A 20,057-nucleotide genomic window follows, 5' to 3' on the forward strand; every position below is an offset into this window, starting at 1 on the left:
ATCCTGGTAATATAGAGCAGACAACAAAATAGGATAAGAACAATGAGGTGAAAGGTTATGAGAAAGAAAATAAGATTTCAGTGATTGCAGCTGTACAGGTGAAAGACTTGAGTGGCACTCTAAGCCATAGCACATTTTTGTGTTTTCCCTATAATGTATAAAACCAGCTAATTGTAATTTATTCAGTAACCATGATTGACAAATCTTAGTAAGGTTTATACAAACCATCACTGTGGCCTTGGGAAAAATGTTGCTGATACTCTCAAGTAGGCAAAAAGGGTTTGTTTAGAATGGATAAGACCTTGTGCAGGATAGTTGGTATTGCTAAGGAATTGGATCTGGAGTTTGCAGAAAGGTTCAGAGAGATACAGTTCAGGATGATTGGGATCGATCGTAGTGGAAAGTTTAACTTTTTAAGCTTGATTTTATACTTGTAGGTTTGATAAATGTTTTAAAATGAAAGTTGGATTCCTGTTAAATTGGTGCAACCATTGTGAGGGAAGAAAGCTTTATCCTTAATGAATAGAAAAGAATGCTAGGTAGACTAAATGTACTGTCATCCTCTTTGCTCTTTGTGGACTTCCTTCACAGTTATGTGTTAAAAAACAGATGAGTGATTGTACTGTCTTTGCTCTTTATGAAACTGCAGCTTTTAGCAGGATGGTGGAATAATTGCAGAGGAGGCAGGAGTTACTGGTAGAGACTACAGTCCTGCCAAAGAAGCCTGATCTGTGATCTCCATAAATGCTTGTATCAGCCATCCAGAGAGACATGTTTCAAAGTGTATCTTTGTATCATGTTGCAGACACTTTTCATGAATGCGTTGTAACTGGGCAGTGATTAATTAAGAGGGAGGCGAGGTTAAATTATTTCATTAAGGTGTTGGTTTTATAATGTGACATAACATCTAACATTTGTTGCCATAGGTCAGATAACCAGCAAATGTGAAAATTCCTTAAGGCAAAGATGTGGCCTTCAACGCAAGGCTGGATTAAAACTCATAGCATTACTCCTTATTAACCGTACAGGTAGTCCTTGACATATGACTGCAATGGAGTCTACCCACCATTACAATCATATGTCATGACTGTCGTAAGTTTTGCAACGTTTTTTGCAGCAGTCATTAAATGAATGTGATGGTGAACTCATTGTTGCTATGCTATGGTTTTGCCGAAAACTGGAAATAGCTTTTGGTTTTCAGCAAATTTGCTGTAACACATGGTCACATGACTGCAGGACACTGCATGATGGGGGGAGAGGGAATGTTGGAACTTCAAAACCTAGGTAGCTTGATCGGTCGTAAGCCAAGGACTACCTGTATCCCTAGAACTGATGAGAAATTTAATCCATAACAAGCGAGAAGACCACAGAGTCGTCACCCTTGGTTTTAAGTCCTGTCTGGTTTGTTAAATTTTTCTCTGTGTTGCTTTCTTTACCTCCCTTTTGATCTGTGCAGGTCCCTTATTCAGGCAGCAATGGATAGTTCTGTGAAAGTATTCTGGTTAAAATGTAAATTGTAATGTACGAATGCCTAGCTTCAAAGTTAGAAAAATTCTTTGTTCACATGCTTCGTAGCAAAACAGCACACCTCTGCATTTGTTTGATCACCAGAGACTATTGCTAGCCTGAATCTGGTAGAGCCCCATTGGCACAGGGAATCTGTGGATGGTAAGTCAGAAGAATGCATAACTAATTGAAGCTCCAGCCACCTACTTTGTTTTCATGTGTTTTCTTATTTCTCTGACCTAAGGATTAATTTCCTAACAATCTCTAGAAAATTAACAGCCTGGCAAACTGTAAAAGATGCATGAAAAAGAAATGGGAATTTGTAATCATAAACATAAAGCTTATTAAACCTATTACTGGTTCCTGTGAGCTATGGAAAAGCATGCTGTAAAACCAGCTAAGGGCAAGGGGTCATGAATCCACAAGAGAATCTGAAGCCTCTGTTTTCACAACCATGGATTATTTCTCAGGGTATATTATTGAGGGGATCTCTTGTCTTTGTCAAAGCTTGGGTGTGATTGAATCGGGATGCCATACTTTCTTAACAGATTCCATCTTCACATGATTTGAGCCAATGGCTAAGTAAATATTTAGTATTTTGGGTCAGTGTTCGAAGTGTTTTACGTACATATTTTCTATAACCCCCAAAGTCCTGCCTGGTGCTGACCTCTAGCAGTCCCTTCCAGCTAGCAGGGCATTGGAAACTGGAAAGGAACAGTCAACATGACTAGAAACCTACCATGCACTCTGGCACAAAGGAGGTAGTATTTGCTGTCATTACCATGATTCCTAGAAAAGCCACCTAAAGGCATGACCGTGGCCAGTAGCCAGTCAAATATGAGATAAAATTAGGAAAGTGATTTTCTAAAGACATCTAGTAAATTTGTAGCTGTTCTGTGAGATGGACTGCAAAGTTTCATAAGGGTTGCTTGACCATTTGAGTTGCAATAATTCCAAGAGATGGTTTATGTAGTTCCCATTTTAACATTCTGTGTGGCAATATTAATTATTGATCAAAATGCACCTTGTGTACCATGTTACTAACTATCTAGAGTCTGTTTTGTGTTTTGTTTTTCCCATTTTGGGAAGTTAGCTGTTAATTATCACTTACAGATGAGAGATTGATGTTGTCTGTTTCCTAGACCTGCAGCTGGAGTGGAAGCAGAATGCTGATGAGGTTATTGTGAAACTGAATTTGGGCAGCAGGAACCCAAAAGTTGAAGAAGTGGATTCGTCTTTCACAGACACCAATTGTGTCATCAAGTTACCTGGTATTAATGCAGACTTTCCTTCCATATTCATAGAGTTCTTAATTAGCATGCAAAGAAGAAATAGTTTCTCCTTTTAAAAAAATAACTTTTTAGATTCTGTTTTTGTTCTCCAGCAGAAATAAATATAAAATCCTTTGCCAAAGAAGGCAAAATGGGAGAGCAGTTTAATGCACTTGATGTAGGGTCATGCAAAGAACCTGGGACTCCCAACTCTCCCAGAGATAGAAAGGCCATCACTTAGCTCTTCTTGCAATGTATGACTACAGTTTAGATATAATGAGTTATGAAAAATCAGCTTTAGCCAGCAGGAAATATATCGTCAAGGAAAATAAGCAGTTTTGAAAAGGAGCGTTTACAACTTTTCTGAATAATATTTTTTATTACGTTGCACACCACAGTGGTACCTTGGTACTCAACTCTTTGGAAACTCATTGAATTTGGTACTCAATGCATTTTGATGTAAACATTTTGTCTCAATACTCATTGTTTGCTTAGTATTCAACACACAAGCTGGAACTTGTTGGTGTCAGCTGCCTTGTGATTCACTATGTTGTTCCCCATGGGAAAATTTTGTTTGGTACTCATAACTTTTGGCACTTATGGTGCTTCCTGGAACCAATGAAGGATGAGTACCAAGGTTCCACTGTATATGTGCCAGGGATATTGATATCTGGTTAGAACAGTGGCATATAACCTGAAGCCCTTGGACTCCATCTGTTCTCTGAAACCTGCAATTGCAGCCAACTTGTGACTTTTAATATGATGGAATTAAAATATGATAGAATTTAATATGATAGAATTATTCATATGAGTTGATTGATTATATGCCATCGGGTTGCTATTGATTTTTAGCAACCACATGGATAGATTTTCTCTAGAAGGATCTGTTCCAATCTGATTCTTCAGATCTTCTAATGATGCACGCATCACTACAGTTACTGAATTCATGTACTTGTCAGTGGTCATCCTCTTTTTCTTTCTCTTTTCACCTTTCCCATCATTATACATTTCTCCAGAAAGCTAGGTCTTTGTATAATGTGCCTGAAAAATGATAAAGTGTTTATATTAATGTTAATTTAATTAAATGCAGTTTTTATCCTGGCCCTATTTACTTGTCTTTTTCCTCATGATTCAAAAGACAATATAGCCCTCAGCTTGACAAAGAAGAAAACTTCAATTTTTTTAAAAAAAACACCTTTTTGGTGCAGAAAAAACTGGAGTGATGATAAATCAAAGTTTTATTGTATCCCATCTTATTAAGTATCTTTAAAATTTAAATCTTAGGAGACATAAAGTATTTTAGTCTTTTAGCTGCTGTTTCATAGCTGAATCCTTAAAATAAATACCTTTTTTTAAAAAAAATCCATCATAGCAAATAAAGATCAGACATCTAAAGTCCCCGGAAGAAGCTGAGACATAATAATCATCAAGCATTCTAGAAACATAATTATGATTGTACATGATTTGAAAAACAAAACACAGCTTCTCTATGTAACCTAGCAGTTTAGCAGGCTCTTGTGAAGCTTAGATTTTCATTCATTAAAATAGTATGCTGCTAAGGCACAAAAATAAGCCTTCATGATGCTCATTATTTTTGCTATTAACACATGTTCAGCACACAGAAAGTAACAAGTTATCAATGTTCAAGGAACAAAATTTACTTGGCTCAATTGTTAGTGTCCTTCAGAAGTGCCAGTTAACCTCTCACTCCCTTACAATATAAATTAATAGTGTTTGCCATAATATAGCAGTGAAGCGTCTACTCTTTGCAGAGGTTCCTTTCCAATGCGAAGTGACCCAACGGAGAAAGGTTTTAAAGCTTGTATTTCATGAGGAGAGCAAGGCACCATCCTATTTGTTTCAGAATAAGTGTGATTTCATGCAGCATCTCATCAGGTCACGTGCTAGCCAAGTACTGTAGTCTTGCCCTGCAGTGGTGCCATGCTGTGGCACACGTTCCTTATTCCTTAATCATCAAAGAAGAACCTTATGCCCTCGTCTCCTCCTTCAGATGGCCGTCAGTGGAGCTGTGAATTCTACGAGGAGATAGAAAGTTCCTGCACCAAAGTCCAGTTCAAGAAAGGCAATATCTTACAGTTGGTGCTGCCTAAGAAGATCCCATTGCACAACTGGGCTTCACTTTCGGTAAGCATCCCTTTTCCGGTATTTTCTTCATGCATTCCTGAGACCTTGAACGCTAGCGAGGTTGGGTCAAATCATCCCTGGCCATCTTCTCCCTGGAGAGCCATCCGCTTGCTTTCAGGTTCAGTGGTCTCTAAAGTCATTCTCTGATTAGCTGGAGTTTATATGTGTTTTGTAAGCGTGACGAAGTTAATCTGATAGGACCGTGTTGCTTATTCACTATATTTCTCTTGGATTTGATTTATTGCCCACCCCCAGAAACGCCACAAGGACGGTTCAAGAGAACATCCAAAGCGGATTGCCTGTAAGGAGAATGGCAAAGAGAAGGCCCTGGCTGCCGGGGAAACGTCTGAAGAACCCCTGCTTGATAGTCCTGTGGAACTAATCAGAAGCAAACGAGACCCTCTTAACCCAAAGCGAATTTTGGGGAAAAATGACGCTGTGGGAGGGAGGAACCTTCTCAACCCAAGACTGCCAACTGGCCCTGGTACCAAGGCAGCGTGTATCAAAGCCAGTTTGTCTGAGGAGGAAAGGAAGAGCAGAAGCACGGGGAAACCTGGGCTACCTGGAATAATTGACCATCAGAGGACTGACCGGGTTGCTGAGGGGGCTTCCCAATTGGACTTAAAGGTAAGAAACAAGGGGGGTGAGTTAGGCTGATTTTTGACTCGGGGTTGAGATCCAAAGTTTATCCTTGGACTTTTTCCTATACATCAAAAAGACATTGAGAGTGCCTGCTGGTCAGAGGAAATGGTTTCCTATAGCAAGGAAAAATGGGGATTCTTATTAAACCTGCAAACTAGCATCTCATGGTGGATTTAGGTTGTTAATATTGCTTAACTTTGAGAGCAGAAACACTGTTAGGCTATTGGCAATTTTCATAGCTCTTCTGCAAACAAGGCTTCTTTTTATATCGGGAGAACATAGATTGGAAATTACTGTAGTCCAGATTTTCTATTTGATCTTGAAGAGAATTTCAAACTTGCCTCCTCACTTCAATATATTTAATTGCTCTGTGGAGTTTTGTCATCTTGCTTGTCCGGATAGGCTTTATATAAACTTTGCTGTGCTGCTGCAGCTCTGCTTAAGAGAAGGAGGAGTAGACCCAGTTTGATAGTTCCATCAAAGGAAAACAAATCAGACAAATTGGTGGGGGGGAGTTATATTCCTGGTTATTTGATTTCAACTCCCTGTATGAACAACCGTAGCTTCTGTATGTCATCTCACAATGTTGGGTGCAACTTCCAGTGTCCATTTAGAAATTGCTGCTGATTCGTAATTTTCAGGGGTGATACCAAGTGAAGCGGCTCTGGAGTTGTGCCTGACTCTTACTCATGTCACAGTACTTGGCAAGAGCGTAAAAGAGGTTTACGATTATTTTCTTCCAGAGTGGGTGTAGGGTTTTGTTGGGGGAGTGGCTTTCCAGTACTAATATTTCCTTACACCTCCAATCTGTAATCCTTCCAACCTTTTCAGCCAACCGGTTTGTTTGTTTTTATTTCTTAACTGCCCATCTCCCTCAAATAAATAACTAAATATACAGACAGTTGTCATATTAAATGTGTTCAATTAATGAAAATAATGTTAGATCAAATTTAATTTTCCTTAGCATTACCACTCAAAGGTTAAATACAGCTTCACCACCACCACCATCACCAAAAGAAAGCAAACCTTGCTGCTACTGCACAAACTTTTGTTTGATATTTTGTAGCTAATAGGCATGTTTGGGGTTTTGAAAGCTTAGGGAGATACCGTATTTCCCCATGTATAAGCACCCCCTTTGTATAAGCCACCCCCCAATTTTTGGACTGTGAAGTTTTGAAAAAAATATTTTATTAGAGAAACAAGTTATGAAGAAAGAAAATTTACAAAGAAACAAAATTCGACGTCTAGATCTACAACTTCGGTCATGACGCCGAAAGCGGTGCGGGCGACGCTAGCAATCTACGCATCGGAACGAGAGTAGGAACGAAGCATTCAGGCCGATGCCTAGCGTATGCATTTCTATCGCGTACTCGCACTCGTAATCGTATCATCACGTACAATTTTTACAAAAAAGTATAGCATACTGCTGGAAAACCAGTTTATTCCTACTTTATTATTTTATGCATTTTTCACGTATAAAAAGTACCTGCTTTGTATATGCCACCCCCCTACTTTTTGGGCTCGAAAATTTTGGAAAAAAGGGGTGGCTTATACATGGGGAAATACGGTAGTACAATATAGCCATTGATTGGAGAGACATGTTAATAGAATTACTGCTTCCATGGGCCCAGCCATTTCCCAAACACCCAGAAAAGCAAAATGATGATAAATAACTTGCCCAATAATCTGAAGATAAGGTAGGGAGAGGTACACACAGCCATTCCCTTGATTCTATCATTTTCTGCTCGTCAGAAATTATATTCCTAGTGGAGCAAACTCTAATGAGTAAAGCAGAATTGATGCCCAAAACCATGGTTAAAAAAAGGTAGTTTATAAGAAGATCAAATATAAAAACAATTAGCAGAAAATTTGGGGGTACAAGTTGAGGCATTTTATTGGTAAAAGAGTGGCTGAGGGCATCATCATGCTTACTCCAGTTAAGGGTGATTTCAATTCTCTGCTATTAGAATATTTTCTAATGAATCACGTGTATGTTAGAATCCGTTGATATATTTTAGTTAAAATGATCTGTCCTACTTCTATATTTGACTGTGGTTTTCTCCCTACATTACCAGATTGAGGGTCAGGAGCGGGAATCGGTATGCATGGAAATGCAGCAGCCTGTGGCCCCTCCAGATGCCTTGCCCAGTCAGCTTGAGCCATCTCTAGAGAAGAGACTTCCTCAACCAGCCAGTTCCCTTGAAGCCTCTGAGGGACTAGACCCTGCCTCTGCCTTCAGGGAGGGCCTCCCTTCCTCTCTGCAACCCAGAGATCCTGAGACGAGAGTCTGGTCCAAGGATAGTGATGCTTTAGAGGCTGTTAGTATTGGTGAGTAAAAAGTGAGATCCTGAATGTTTATGTAGGCACACCATGATCACTTAACTTTGTTTAAACTGATTTAGGGGATTTAATGGATGTCGGCTCTGTGCCCAGAGAACTAGGTAGACATGCATTCTGAAAAACCAGAACAATTGTTAGCTGTTAAATGGGAATTATAGAGCCCCAGATTTGTGTAAAAAAATTCAGATTCCAAATAATGTCAGATTTCACTAGTAGTTGAGAAAGTTGCCTTTCTGAAAGTCTCAGCTGCTACTAGACAATAGAATAAGTCCTCTATATTGTCTGGGTTCAACCATTGTGCTAAGATATAAATGTGATTTATTTAAGTTTCTCTTACATGAATCCAGGTAATTGTGGTCTACTCAACAAACTGGGGAAGTAAACTGCGCAGTGTGTGAACTCTGTTATATTAAACCATTTCCTGTGTTCCTAAACTTTGATTTTAAAATACTTGAGCAGCCAACTAATATGCTTCCTGTTATTAGAGAGAGACATTGCCTATTAAAGGAGGAGATAGTACACGATGGACCAAGACTATGACTCAGTAGAAGGTTGATAGTGCTGAATGGACTTACAGAAGCTGTGGTAGAAAAAGGGCTAAGCTAAGGATCTTTGCAAGATTTCAGCCACTTTTAAAAACTGATTTTTAAGTAATGAATTTTGTATTGATTTAGAGAGTTGGAGTTGCTTTGCAGGGAGTATAGTGGATACGTCAGCATCTGCAGGTGCTATGTTGCTAACCGGTGGGCTTGACAATTGTCTGTACTGGAAGGAGGGGAGAGTTTGGTTCAGTGCTTTGCATAGTTCTTGGGATATGCCTACCAGTATCATGTTATATACCATTTTGTCATAATTTATGTAGAATATAGCTTTTGATGCAGATACTCTAGCCCAGTGTTTTCAAACTTGGCCAGTGGTTTAACTACTTCTTTCTTCTGCAGCCTATCCTCAGAGATAACCATACATGTAAATTTGAATCACAAGATGATTTCTCTGGAAATATGTGTTTAAGATAGTCCCATTGTCATTATTGCTTTATCTTCTTCTTGCTAGAACCAGAGCCTATTGTGAATCTGACATTTGTGAAGAATGACTCCTATGAGAAAGGAAACGACTCTATGGTAGTGCACGTCTATGTAAAGGAGATTCACAAGGAGATGTCCAGTGTACACTTTCGGGAGCAAGATTTTACATTAATGTTCCAAACAAGGTAAGGCGATTACTGGTGACAGACCAGCCCCTCTCCTTACCGTAGCCAGAAGTTAACTGGAATTGTTATTGAGCGGGAAAAGAATCAAAATACATAATTTACGTCACTTTTTGCAGTGATGCCAACTTCCTTCGACTTCACCAAGGCTGCAGCGCTCATTCAGTATTCAGGTGGCAGGTGAAACTAAGGTATCATATTTGAATTATTTTTGCTTGATTAGTTGTTTTTTGCAAATATATTCTAGGGACCATCATAATATATTCTGGCTGATGTTGCCTCATAAATGGTCACCTTCTCCATTCTCTAACACAAGCACCAGCTTTTGATTATACTAACCCATCTAAGACCTGTTGATTCACCCAAGCTTGATTTTTATTGTTCTGACTCTTCAGGAAGCAATATCTAAACTCAGATTGATTAAACTCAGATCAACTGTCTGAGATGGTGACATTGGCAGCCTTGCGTAGAGAAATTAACTTTAATGCTAACCCTTGTGGACTTTTTGCGCAAAATGGAAGAACATCAAATGATGATATATGGCTTTAACAATATTAATAGATTTGTAAAAATGGATGTCATATTGTTACCATAAAGAGTCCAATCTGAGTCTTCTTTGCATTTGCTGTAAAACAAGTCAGAAGTCATTATCATTTTTTTATGTTTTTATTTATGGTTTATTTTATTACACCTCTGTCCTCTCTTTTTCTGCTCTTTTTCTTGAATATTAGTTCTTGGTAGTTTTTATCCTTTTGTCTTAAAATTTAATAAAGGTATTAAAACATCTAAATTCAGTTGGTTGAAAATGTATTACTGTACACACTCAGAGATTTCTAGTATCTATTTCTGTTAAACAAGGTGCTTCTCATTTATATAAAGAAATAAGTACAGCAATCTGGAGTTCCTTTCTTCCAAAATGCAGTTTGTTTGTTTGTTTATTTATTTGTTTATTTATTCATTTATTTGTTGCCTGGCCAAGGTAGCTGTAAGTTCTTTGTCCTGTTTAATTGTGTTCGAAGTTCTCATTGCTTCCCCTGTTGAATTGCCTTGCAGGAACCTTATAGAACCAGATCAGTGTACATATAATTTCACTGCAGCCCGGATTAACATTTGTTTGAAGAAACGACACAGCCAGCGTTGGGGGGGCCTGGAAGCTCCTGCCACACGAGGTCTGAACCTGGATTTTAAAAAATTCACCCTGTAGGGGTTCCTTGTATGTATTGATGGGGAGTGAGAGATCTTTAAGGCTGAGGATATTAAGATTCTCAGGAATCACTGAGAAGAACTATATTTCCATTGTTTGGACAGCTTATAGATTGGACCTGAGAAAGAACCAGGGTGCTTCAGAGTCTGCAATGATTTTTCTTGGTTCGATCTTAGAGCATGTTCTTCACCCCATCTTGTTTGGCATGCATTTCGCTGTGGAAAAGGATTGGTTCTGTGGCATTCCATATTGCTAACGCCTGGGATGTACAGCCTAATTAGCCTTGATTCTTTCTGCTGCTAACCACAAGCCCACTTTTCCCTCTTTTTAAGGTGCAGTGGGTGGTGCAAAGGTTGCCATGCCAACCGGCCCTACCCCTCTGGATAAAAGCCAACCTGGGAGTAAACCTCTGTCCACTAAAGAAGAGGCCCGAGCAGTTGAGAAGGAAAAGCCTCGAGCAGAAGACAGTGGCCTGGATAGTGTAGCAGCTCGGACCGTATCAGACCTCCTGCCTGTGAAACAGGAGCCACTCGTGCCCTCGGTGAGAACTTGTGAGGAGGACTGGGGTATCGTATTTCCCAATTACTGGGGGAGAATGGGAGGAAATACAGGGGTCCGTTTATATGGCCAGCATCTTGCATAAACAGGAAAAAAAATCTAATCAGAATTGTGAGTGAGACCTTCGCAAAACATTATGTTGTTGGTAGAAGTGCCTTACTTTGGTGGGATGGGATAATACCGTCTTCTGATCTTCATTCTGGGTGAAGGGATCTAGAATATAGGCAAAGTAACAACACTGGTTCCATCTAGCCTTGCATTTGGGCCCTTAAAAAGCAAGGTGATGAGAGGCATCTTCTTGGTATCCCCAACTTCAGCACTTGGACAGATGCAGCCATTTTCTTTGTACCGAGGTATCACTTCTGTTCTATGTCCATGATCCACAACATTTACACGTTACCTGGTGTGAGTTTAGCTTTTCACGGGCTAAGAGGGCTTGACCCATTGTTCTTGGGTGAAAGGGTGCTCTCCCTCCTGGGACAAAAGAATCATGGCATTGATAGAAGCCAAGAATACAAGATCTAGAAATGAACTTGGCAAAAAAAGTAGGGCCCCATTTCCTTGACTGCTAAAAGCCTTTTTTCTCTCCAGCCTAAGCCAACCTGTATGGTCCCCCCAATGACCCACAGCCCTGTCAGCAACGAGAGTGTGGAAGAGGAGGAGGAAGAGGAGGACAAGAAGGTGTGTCTACCAGGCTTTACAGGACTGGTGAACCTGGGTAACACCTGCTTCATGAACAGTGTTATCCAGTCTCTCTCCAATACTCGAGAGTTGCGGGACTACTTCCATGGTAAGACACATCTCAAGTTAGGGAGGGAGATTGGGGGGTATCTATATATCCTGGTTAGCCTTCATCTTTTATCTTTCAGGATGGTGACCTTGAGAAAGTGCCCCGATGCTCACTCCTTTCTCTTGTATGTGCCTCCTAGATCGCTCCTTCGAGTCTGAAATTAATTACAGCAACCCACTGGGAACAGGGGGGCGCCTGGCCATTGGCTTCGCGGTGCTGTTGCGGGCACTCTGGAAAGGCACACACCATGCCTTCCAGCCTTCCAAGCTGAAGGTAAGGCCTGCCGCGCAAGCACACAATGGTTGTGTGGTATTCCCTAAATCCATTTATTTTGCCTTCTGGGATGTAACAATTAAGGCAGGTCTGGATACCTTGAATTAGACTTTATTCCGGGACTAAACAAAATCTGGGAACAAAAACAGTTTAAATCCACTCACAGTTGCTTGAATTTCTTTTCTCCCCTATCCGTTAGTGCCCTGTAGATCACTTAAGGGGAGGGTTCAGAAGGAAAGACTCACCCAAAATTTGTTCCAAGTGGGCCCATTTATGAAGCTTTCCTGACAGAAGTATCTTCTGTCCATGTTCAGAGTGGTCAGGTGGGGAAATGACAAGGATGAACCCCTCAGAAGTTACAAAATCTTGATACTTCAACTAATGAGTTCAGAGGAACGCTTGGCTTTCTTCCAAAGTACTTCTGTTTTTCACATGCTACAGCGTATGGATTGTTACCAATAGACGCATTAAGCCTAGTAGAAGTTTGGTGTCCACCTTTTCCAAATATGTCATTCAAATGCACAAGTTGGGCTTTCATGTGTTTGTGTTCTGCAGATGAATTTTAGTGACATGATGCAAATTGGGAGGGTGTGGATTCCAAGAACTGCAAAAAAAAAAGTGACTGGAGGCATCAAATGGCTTCCAGTTACCATTTAATCCATGGGAAACCCTAATTGTTCTATCTTGGTTAGCATTCCTTAAGTTCCATCCATGATCTTCTGATTTAGCCACCTTAGGGAAGAAAGGGGGATGGTCCTGCTGACGAACCCCCATACAAACAATTGTCTGTTTCTGAATCCAATTCTTCCTGCAGGCAATTGTAGCCAGCAAGGCCAGCCAGTTTACAGGCTATGCCCAGCATGATGCTCAGGAGTTCATGGCTTTTCTGCTGGACGGACTCCACGAGGATCTGAACCGGATCCAGAACAAACCCTACACAGAAACCGTAGACTCTGATGGACGGCCAGATGAGGTGAGTGCTTGTTGCGTTATTACTGCATGTGCTTAGAGGAAGCACAGAAGGTTCTGAGCTGGCAAGATTGTTTTTCATCCTGGCTTTTATGATGTTCACTGCTAGGTTGTTGCAGAAGAGGCCTGGCAACGGCACAAAATGAGGAATGACTCTTTCATTGTCGACCTGTTCCAAGGCCAGTTCAAATCCAAGCTGGTGTGCCCTGTATGCTCTAAGGTATAGTTTTGTGGTTACTTTCCACTTCTGATACCCTGGAGTGTTATTTGGATGTATTTTCCACTAGTCGCTGTGGGAGGAGCAGGGGTAGGTTCTGCTCATGCAGTTAGTAACCAGGCTGATTTTATAACACTTCTGCAAAATCTGGGCTTTTGTTTTCCTTTCCCATGTCATTGTCTGGTGGGCGAGGCCTCTGCTGCTTTGTTCTTGTTAATACTTTTGCTAGACTGTTTCCTTCTTCTGAACAGTGTCCTTTAAACCCAGAATAACTATTTTTTATGAGATTTGCTAGTACTTCCGATGTGCGTTATTTTATGCCCAATAAAGGCTTTTATTGCTTATTTTGTTACTTCTGCAGGTATCCATCACATTTGATCCCTTCCTGTATCTGCCAGTCCCATTACCCCAGAAGCAGAAAGTGCTGACGGTCTACTACTTTGCAAAGGAACCTCACAATAAACCTGTTAAGGTGAGAGAAATATATATATATATGTATGTATGTATGTATGTATAGCATGAATAGCTGTTTATCTGTTATCCTTCAACGTGGGTTAATGTTGACATTCAAGGTATCCTTTACTTGTGAAATGTCCAGGGTGTTTTTTCAATAGAAAAGTCCAACTAGATTTAGTAGTGGTAAAGAACTAGATTTACTAGTGGTTTCCCCTGTCCAGTTGCGTCCTATTCTAGGAGGCAGTGCTCATCTCCCTTTCTTAGCCAAGGGAGCCAGCATTGTTCAGAGTCAGCATCGAACACTGTTGCCTTCCAACCAAAGTGGTACCTATTTATCTACTTGTATGTGCAGGCTTTCAAACTGCTAGGGAGCCGGGGCAAGTAATGGGAGCTCACCCCATCACATTGCACTTGGGCCTCGAACCCCGGCTGACTGTTTTCCAACTGACAAACTCAGCATCTTAGGAGCTGAGCCACTGCAACCTCTTAGTAATGGTAGTTCTATCCATTTAAACTAAATATGTCCCAGTGACTTAGAAAGCAAGGATGCGGTGGCGGGGGAATTAACGGTAAGAAAAAAAGAGCTTTTTTGATACAGGGATCTTTCCCTCAGATCTGTTTAATTAATTAATTAAACACCTAACTTCTTAAAAATTAAGTCAGAAGTCAATACAAAAACAGGTGACTTTGGCATTTCTCTGCCTCTAGAAAATTGAAATGGAAAATGAGAATATCAGCGATAGGAAAAAAAATGTTACATTTATGATTAATGTTACACTTGGAGGAAATTGGTGCACGCTATTTTGTCAAGAGTGTATTATTCGGGTATTGATTGTGAAATTAGGCAGTTAAGTAATGAAGATAATTTTTTCATATTGTGAAGCTCAAAAATATTGAAAAGCACCTTTAAAAGTTTGAAAGAAATAACAAACAGGCAGGGAGCTGTATGAACACAGCTACAGCAAAAGCAGACATGATAGTAGATGTGAATCCTCAGCAAGTACCTGGAGAGCCAACATGAGCTGTGGTTACTGCAAAGAAATAGCAATTATGGGGAAGGATGTGTTGGTGAAGAGAAACTTTGGCCTAAATCTGCCGTTGGCACCATGACTGTGGCCGGTGTAGCTAATGAAGTGTCACTAGGATGAAAAACTGAATTCCCATCTACCCATTACTGTCACTGCTAGGAGATGAAAGAAGGAAAGTAGATATAGGAGGCAAGGAGAGACAAAGGCTAAAATGCAGCTGTGTCTTCCCCAGTTCTTCCCATATCATGTCTCCTTCCTTCTGTGCTGCATTCCCGGTAAGACAGTTTAATAACACAGAAAGCAAGAATGAGCCGTGACGTGTTGTAAAAGCCCCTCGACTTTGCCATCAGTAGGCCTGGAGTCCTGTAATGGCATTTCATATGAAAAAGACTTTTTGTTCCTTTGAATAGTAGCTGTTAGAGGTGAATCAAATGGCAGTGAAGAAACAGATTAAGGGTCATGGTGTTACAACGTTACCGCTTTGAAAAATAAGGTGTGGGCTGATCTGCCTAATATGTGATCTCTCCCAACAGTTCTTAGTGAGCATCAGCAAGGAGAATTCTACTGCCATGGAAGTGCTGGAATCCGTATCCCATAGTGTGCGAGTGAATTCTGAGAACCTGCGCTTGGCTGAGGTGATTCACGGATTTATTTATTTAAAGCATGTATATCACTACCCATTTTGCAACCAACTCTGGGCAACTTCAAGTCAAAGATTAGAACATGTTTAAAATCATATGAAAACTATACAACTAAGCCAATTAAAACATTAAAAGCAACTAAAGCTTGGCACCAAATCAAAGTTCTAATGTGCAGGGGTGAGCCTGTTCTTTAAAGCTTTCTGGAAGGCTAAAAAGATGGAGGCCTACTGAACCTCAGGGGGCAGAGAGTTCCATAGATCAGAGGCTGCCATAGAAACACATGGCTTCCTAGCTCCCCTCAGATGGCAATATTTAAGGGTTAGGACTGGGAATGTACCCCTCATCTGATGGGGTAGATGTCCATAAAGGAAAAACAAACTTAAAATGTCATAGATGGATATCCTAGAATCTGTTCTTAAGAAAAGAACTGAATAGGAGTTACCCCACAACTTTTCTCTTTATTAAACAGCAAGCAAACTCTGCCTACCATATCGACTGTTTTTTCTCCACTTCCTAACCACTGTCACAAACACAGTATTGCATATTAATGCTAAACTCAACCTCTTGCCTTGTGAAATCTTACGTGAAAGGGTAATATCTCACAGAGTAGATAATACAAGGTAGAAGGCACACCAGGTGATGTTCTTAGACCTCTGGGAATAAAAATGCTTGCAGCAATATGGAAATCTCGGCCAACACCAGCCTTCTCCACAACAGTGCTCCCTATAAACATCTGATTACTGGAAACAAGGGCAAGACTCCTGCGGGCATCTATATAACCCTGATGAGTATATACGTTCACCCACAGGCTTTACATTGCTAACCAACCTCCTAATGTAGGACTTTGCAAACTCAGCAGGAATGGCACAGTGACCGCCCAAGAGAAAAGAAACAGAAGACCAAGGGTGGGGATGGAAAGTAATACCCACGAAAGGGGGGGGTCAGATGGAAATCTCAGCCGAATCCTACCACGTTGCCACAACAACTGTATAAGATATGGAGTTACCAATAGATGCATTAAGCCTAGTAGAAGTTTGGTGTCCAAAGTCTTTAGCTCCGCCTTCTACTTGAAAATGTCCAGTTAAGCTGTTCCCAGGCAGGTCAGACATATATTTGCTGTTTAGAGCAGCCACAGTTTTTATGGTAGTGGCTGTTATACTCCCACTTTTATTTTATTTTTTTATTTATCGAATCAAATTTATACACCGCCCCTCTCACTGTCTAAGTGACTGGGTGGTTTACAACTTTTAAGGGATCTTCTGTGCAACCATCTATATGGTATTACCCATACAAGAAGAAATTGGACTGCCATCTGTCAGAAATGGTGTAGGATCTCCTGCTTGGGCAGGGGGTTGGACTAGATGACCTACAAGGTCCCTTCCAACTCTGTTAAGCGTCTTGTGATGGCCAGGTTTTCAGGCAAACTCTTTGGTGAAAACGGGTGGGTGGGTAGAATACTCCCAGAGGCATGACTCCAGATCTTTGATCTCTTTGATCAGGTAATCAAGAACCACTTCCACCGCATGTTCCTGCCTTCTCAGTCATTGGATGCTGTCTCTCCCACCGATCTTCTGCTGTGCTTTGAGGTGCTTTCTCCGGAGCTGGCTAAGGAGCGGGTGGTGGAGCTGCAGGTTCAACAAGTGAGTGGCCCAAGTAGAATATAAGTCAAGAAGGGCAGGGGAGGTTGCCATTTTATAACGAGCAGAAGAACAAGCTTCTTCAAGTGCATCGGAGGGTTGAGATCTTGGCTTGTGCAAGTAGCTCTTGAGTTACGGCTGGAATTGAGACCCCGGATTGCCATTGCTAAGCAATGCAGTCATAAAGCACGTCACTCAGCCTCCAGACAGTCCCAGTTGTCAAGGTAACCCAGAACATGACAGATTGGGGGAAACGAGGAACCAGGTAAGGAGCACGCAGAGGGCAGCCTAGGCTATATGTGTGTTGGGAAAGGAAGTTGCTGCAGTGTAGCATGGGGTAAAGAGGACGGGGTGGATGCATGTGTAAGCACACAAGTGCAGAAAGCCTTGGAAGGAGGGTGTGGGATGCATGTGAGCACAGAAAAGCCAGGGAAAGAGGATGCTTGTGTGCAACCACAGAGTAACCTGGGAAAGAGAGCACTGGTGTTTCTGTGTGTGTGTGCACAGGAAGGCTGGGGAAGGAGGTTGCAGGATGCAGGTGAGCGAAGGAGGGTGTGATGCAAATGAGTGACGAAAGGCACAGGAGAAGTGATTTGCAACCTTCCCTGCTACCCTGCCCGTTGCTTTTGCTTTTGGGAAGCTGGCAGGGAAGGTCGCGAATGACGATCACGTGACCGTGAGATGCTGCAAACTGGTTTGCCGAACGCCTGAATTTTGTTCACAAGCCCCTTCATTCAGCGCCATCGTAAGTCCAAACCGTGTGCTGGACGATCACCGGAGGACTGCCTGTGTTTCCATCTGAGTCCACTGCTCCTTTGACTTAACACGTGGGCCATCTTTTCTTAGCGTCCTCAGGTGCCCAGCATTCCCATCACCAAATGTGCCGCCTGTCAGAAAAAGCAGTCAGACGAAGAGAAGTTGAAGCGCTGCACTCGGTGCTATCGAGTCGGCTACTGCAATGTGTGAGTTACTCTCTGGCTCGCTCTCAAAGCTAGAGAGAGAGACCCCTTTTTCTTCTCGACTGCTGGGAGGTGGGTGGGAAGAGAGTCATTAGTTTCCTCATGGGAGACTTGTTGTGTCTTTGTTTTCAGAGTGTGTCAGAGAACGCACTGGTCCAACCACAAAACCTTGTGTCGCCCTGAGAATATTGGCTTCCCCTTTCTTATCAGCATACCCGAGTCCCGCCTCACCTATGCACGATTAGCTCAGCTTTTGGAAGGCTATGCAAGGTAAAATGTCTGGGTGCCAGCAGTATTCTTGGACATCTATGCTTGTCTGGCTCATTTGTAGGCTTGGGCTGGTCTGGTCGCATTGCCTTTGCAGGACTTTGAGGGGGAGGAGAGGAGGTGTTGTAAGACTGCCTTCTGATCAGCTGCTCTGCTGCTCCTTCTCAGGTACTCAGTCAGTGTGTTCCAACCACCTTTCCAGGTGGGTAGGATGCCATCCGAGCAAGGCCTGCCTCTTCTGTCTTCAGAAAAACAAGAGCCTCCGGTCAGGAATAGCTGCGCTACGGTTGGATCTGCCGCTGCTGCCGCCACAGCCGTTGAAACTAGCGCCATGGAATCTGGGGACGGAGCAAGGGCCCCACACCTCTTGCAGGAGCCCCAGCCGTCTCTCTCCGCCCCTGAGCTACAGCCTGAATTAGGGGATGCCAGCACAGTCAGAAGCAAGGTCCCCACAGGGAGAAGCTCAGGCCTAAGCTTAGATTCAGGTTACTCTGAATCATCTGCGGAGTCACAGCTTGAGAGCTGTCTGGAACGGGAGCTACCGTATGAAAGAGTCCCCAGGCCAGAAGGTGACTAACCCAGGTTTCCCAGCTATCCTTTGCTTGAAATTTCCATTCCAAGGGAATCCTGTTGGTTTTTCTGTGCTACTCTGATCCAGCTTTGCCTTGTATTCCTTCTTTATGTATCTCTGTGGAGGTAGTGAGGGATAAGCATCTATGTGACTCCTAGTCTCTCAAGCAAGCAAATGTGAAATCAGTATCATCAGCTATTGGTATTATTGCGTTTTCTTTCTTTCTTTCTTTCTTTCTTTCTTTCTTTCTTTCTTTCTTTCTTTCTTTCTTTCTTTCTTTCTTTCTTTCTTTCTTTCTTTCTTTCTTTCCTTCCTTCCTTCCTTCCTTCCTTCCTTCCTTCCTTCCTTCCTTCCTTCCTTTCATTTTCCTGTCTTATGAACCATGACGCAGAAGGTCAGGATTAGTATAGCAATTTGTTCCATATATGTTCCAGGGGGCTGAATACAGCTGAGTGGCAATGCTCAGAGAAAACGACAAGGAATAATTACTCTGATGCAGGGACATTGAACACTTTGTGTTGGTTCCTCATGGTTGAGGCATGCTGAACAGTGCTGTTTTCTATTTATCTGCTTCTCCGGGCTGCAAGAAGGGGATTTGAGTTTTGATCAGGAAAAAGAAAAGCTGGCTAGCTGTGCTGTGTCACTGATTCTCTCTCCCTCCCTCTCTCTTCCCTACAGCTGCCATTCCCGGTTATCAGCATCCAGCTGAAGGGCTGAGTTCTCAAATTACTCAGTTTTACATCAGTAAGATTGATGCAACTAGCAAGGAGCAGAAACTTGAAGATAAAGGTGAGAGTGCAGATGAAAAGAGCATAACGTTCCCAAAAACAATGACAGCTTGAATGTTTGACTGGGACATGTCAGACAGAGCCACACAGGTTCAGGGATAGATTGTTATCAGCTACATCTGGTTGCTTGAGCTGAAGGATGGTGCCATTGAGCCATTGGAAAGTAAAAGAGGGAGGAAAGAAGGAAGGAAGGAAAAGAAAGAAAGAAAGAAAGAAAGAAAGAAAGAAAGAAAGAAAGAAAGAAAGAAAGAAGAAAGGAAGGAAGGAAGAAAAGAAAAGAAAGAAGGCCACTTGAAGGATTTTATAGCTCCCATGCTTGATGTTGTGAAGCTCTACAGCAGGGGTGTCAAACCCTATATCATTGAGGGCTGCATCAGGATTGTATTTGACCTCAATGGGCCGGGGTGGGCATGGCCAGCTTGATGTCGCTTATGTCGGGGGTGGCTATGGTGGCCTGAGCACTCTGCCAGCGAAAATGGGTTCCCAAGCTCTGTTTTCAGCTGAGACGACCTCCTGCAACCTTCTGCCAGTGAAAATGGAGCTCGAGAGGGTAGCACATGGCCCTCCCAAGCTCAGTTTTTGCTGGCA

General features: G+C 42.0%; 1 protein-coding gene across 10 annotated transcripts in view; it reads left to right on the top strand.

The window, feature by feature from the left end:
- Positions 1-20,057, top strand: part of USP19 (ubiquitin specific peptidase 19) — a 42,951-nt gene that overhangs the window by 8,106 nt on the left and 14,788 nt on the right. For 4 of the 10 annotated variants that reach the window (XM_026717990.2, XM_087923519.1, XM_087923520.1 and 1 more), the window contains 19 exons: positions 2,649-2,777; positions 4,789-4,922; positions 5,178-5,549; positions 7,640-7,892; positions 8,958-9,114; positions 9,231-9,302; positions 10,165-10,280; positions 10,648-10,856; positions 11,465-11,663; positions 11,803-11,936; positions 12,751-12,909; positions 13,015-13,125; positions 13,484-13,594; positions 15,140-15,241; positions 16,747-16,887; positions 17,731-17,846; positions 17,976-18,113; positions 18,279-18,679; positions 19,360-19,470. In XM_026717990.2, coding sequence (XP_026573775.2) covers positions 2,649-2,777; positions 4,789-4,922; positions 5,178-5,549; positions 7,640-7,892; positions 8,958-9,114; positions 9,231-9,302; positions 10,165-10,280; positions 10,648-10,856; positions 11,465-11,663; positions 11,803-11,936; positions 12,751-12,909; positions 13,015-13,125; positions 13,484-13,594; positions 15,140-15,241; positions 16,747-16,887; positions 17,731-17,846; positions 17,976-18,113; positions 18,279-18,679; positions 19,360-19,470 — 3,165 coding nt within the window. Of the gene's footprint in view, positions 1-1,611; positions 1,669-2,648; positions 2,778-4,788; positions 4,923-5,177; positions 5,550-7,639; positions 7,893-8,957; positions 9,115-9,230; positions 9,303-10,164; positions 10,281-10,647; positions 10,857-11,464; positions 11,664-11,802; positions 11,937-12,750; positions 12,910-13,014; positions 13,126-13,483; positions 13,595-15,139; positions 15,242-16,746; positions 16,888-17,730; positions 17,847-17,975; positions 18,114-18,278; positions 18,680-19,359; positions 19,471-20,057 lie in introns of all 10 variants that reach the window. The other 6 variants (XM_026717989.2, XM_026717985.2, XM_087923518.1 and 3 more) reach the window with 4 other exon arrangements.

The sequence above is a fragment of the Pseudonaja textilis genome, chromosome 2, assembly GCF_049901715.1.
Source record: "Pseudonaja textilis isolate UNSWEBS1 chromosome 2, rPseTex1.2, whole genome shotgun sequence".
NCBI classification, from domain to species: Eukaryota; Metazoa; Chordata; class Lepidosauria; order Squamata; family Elapidae; genus Pseudonaja; species Pseudonaja textilis.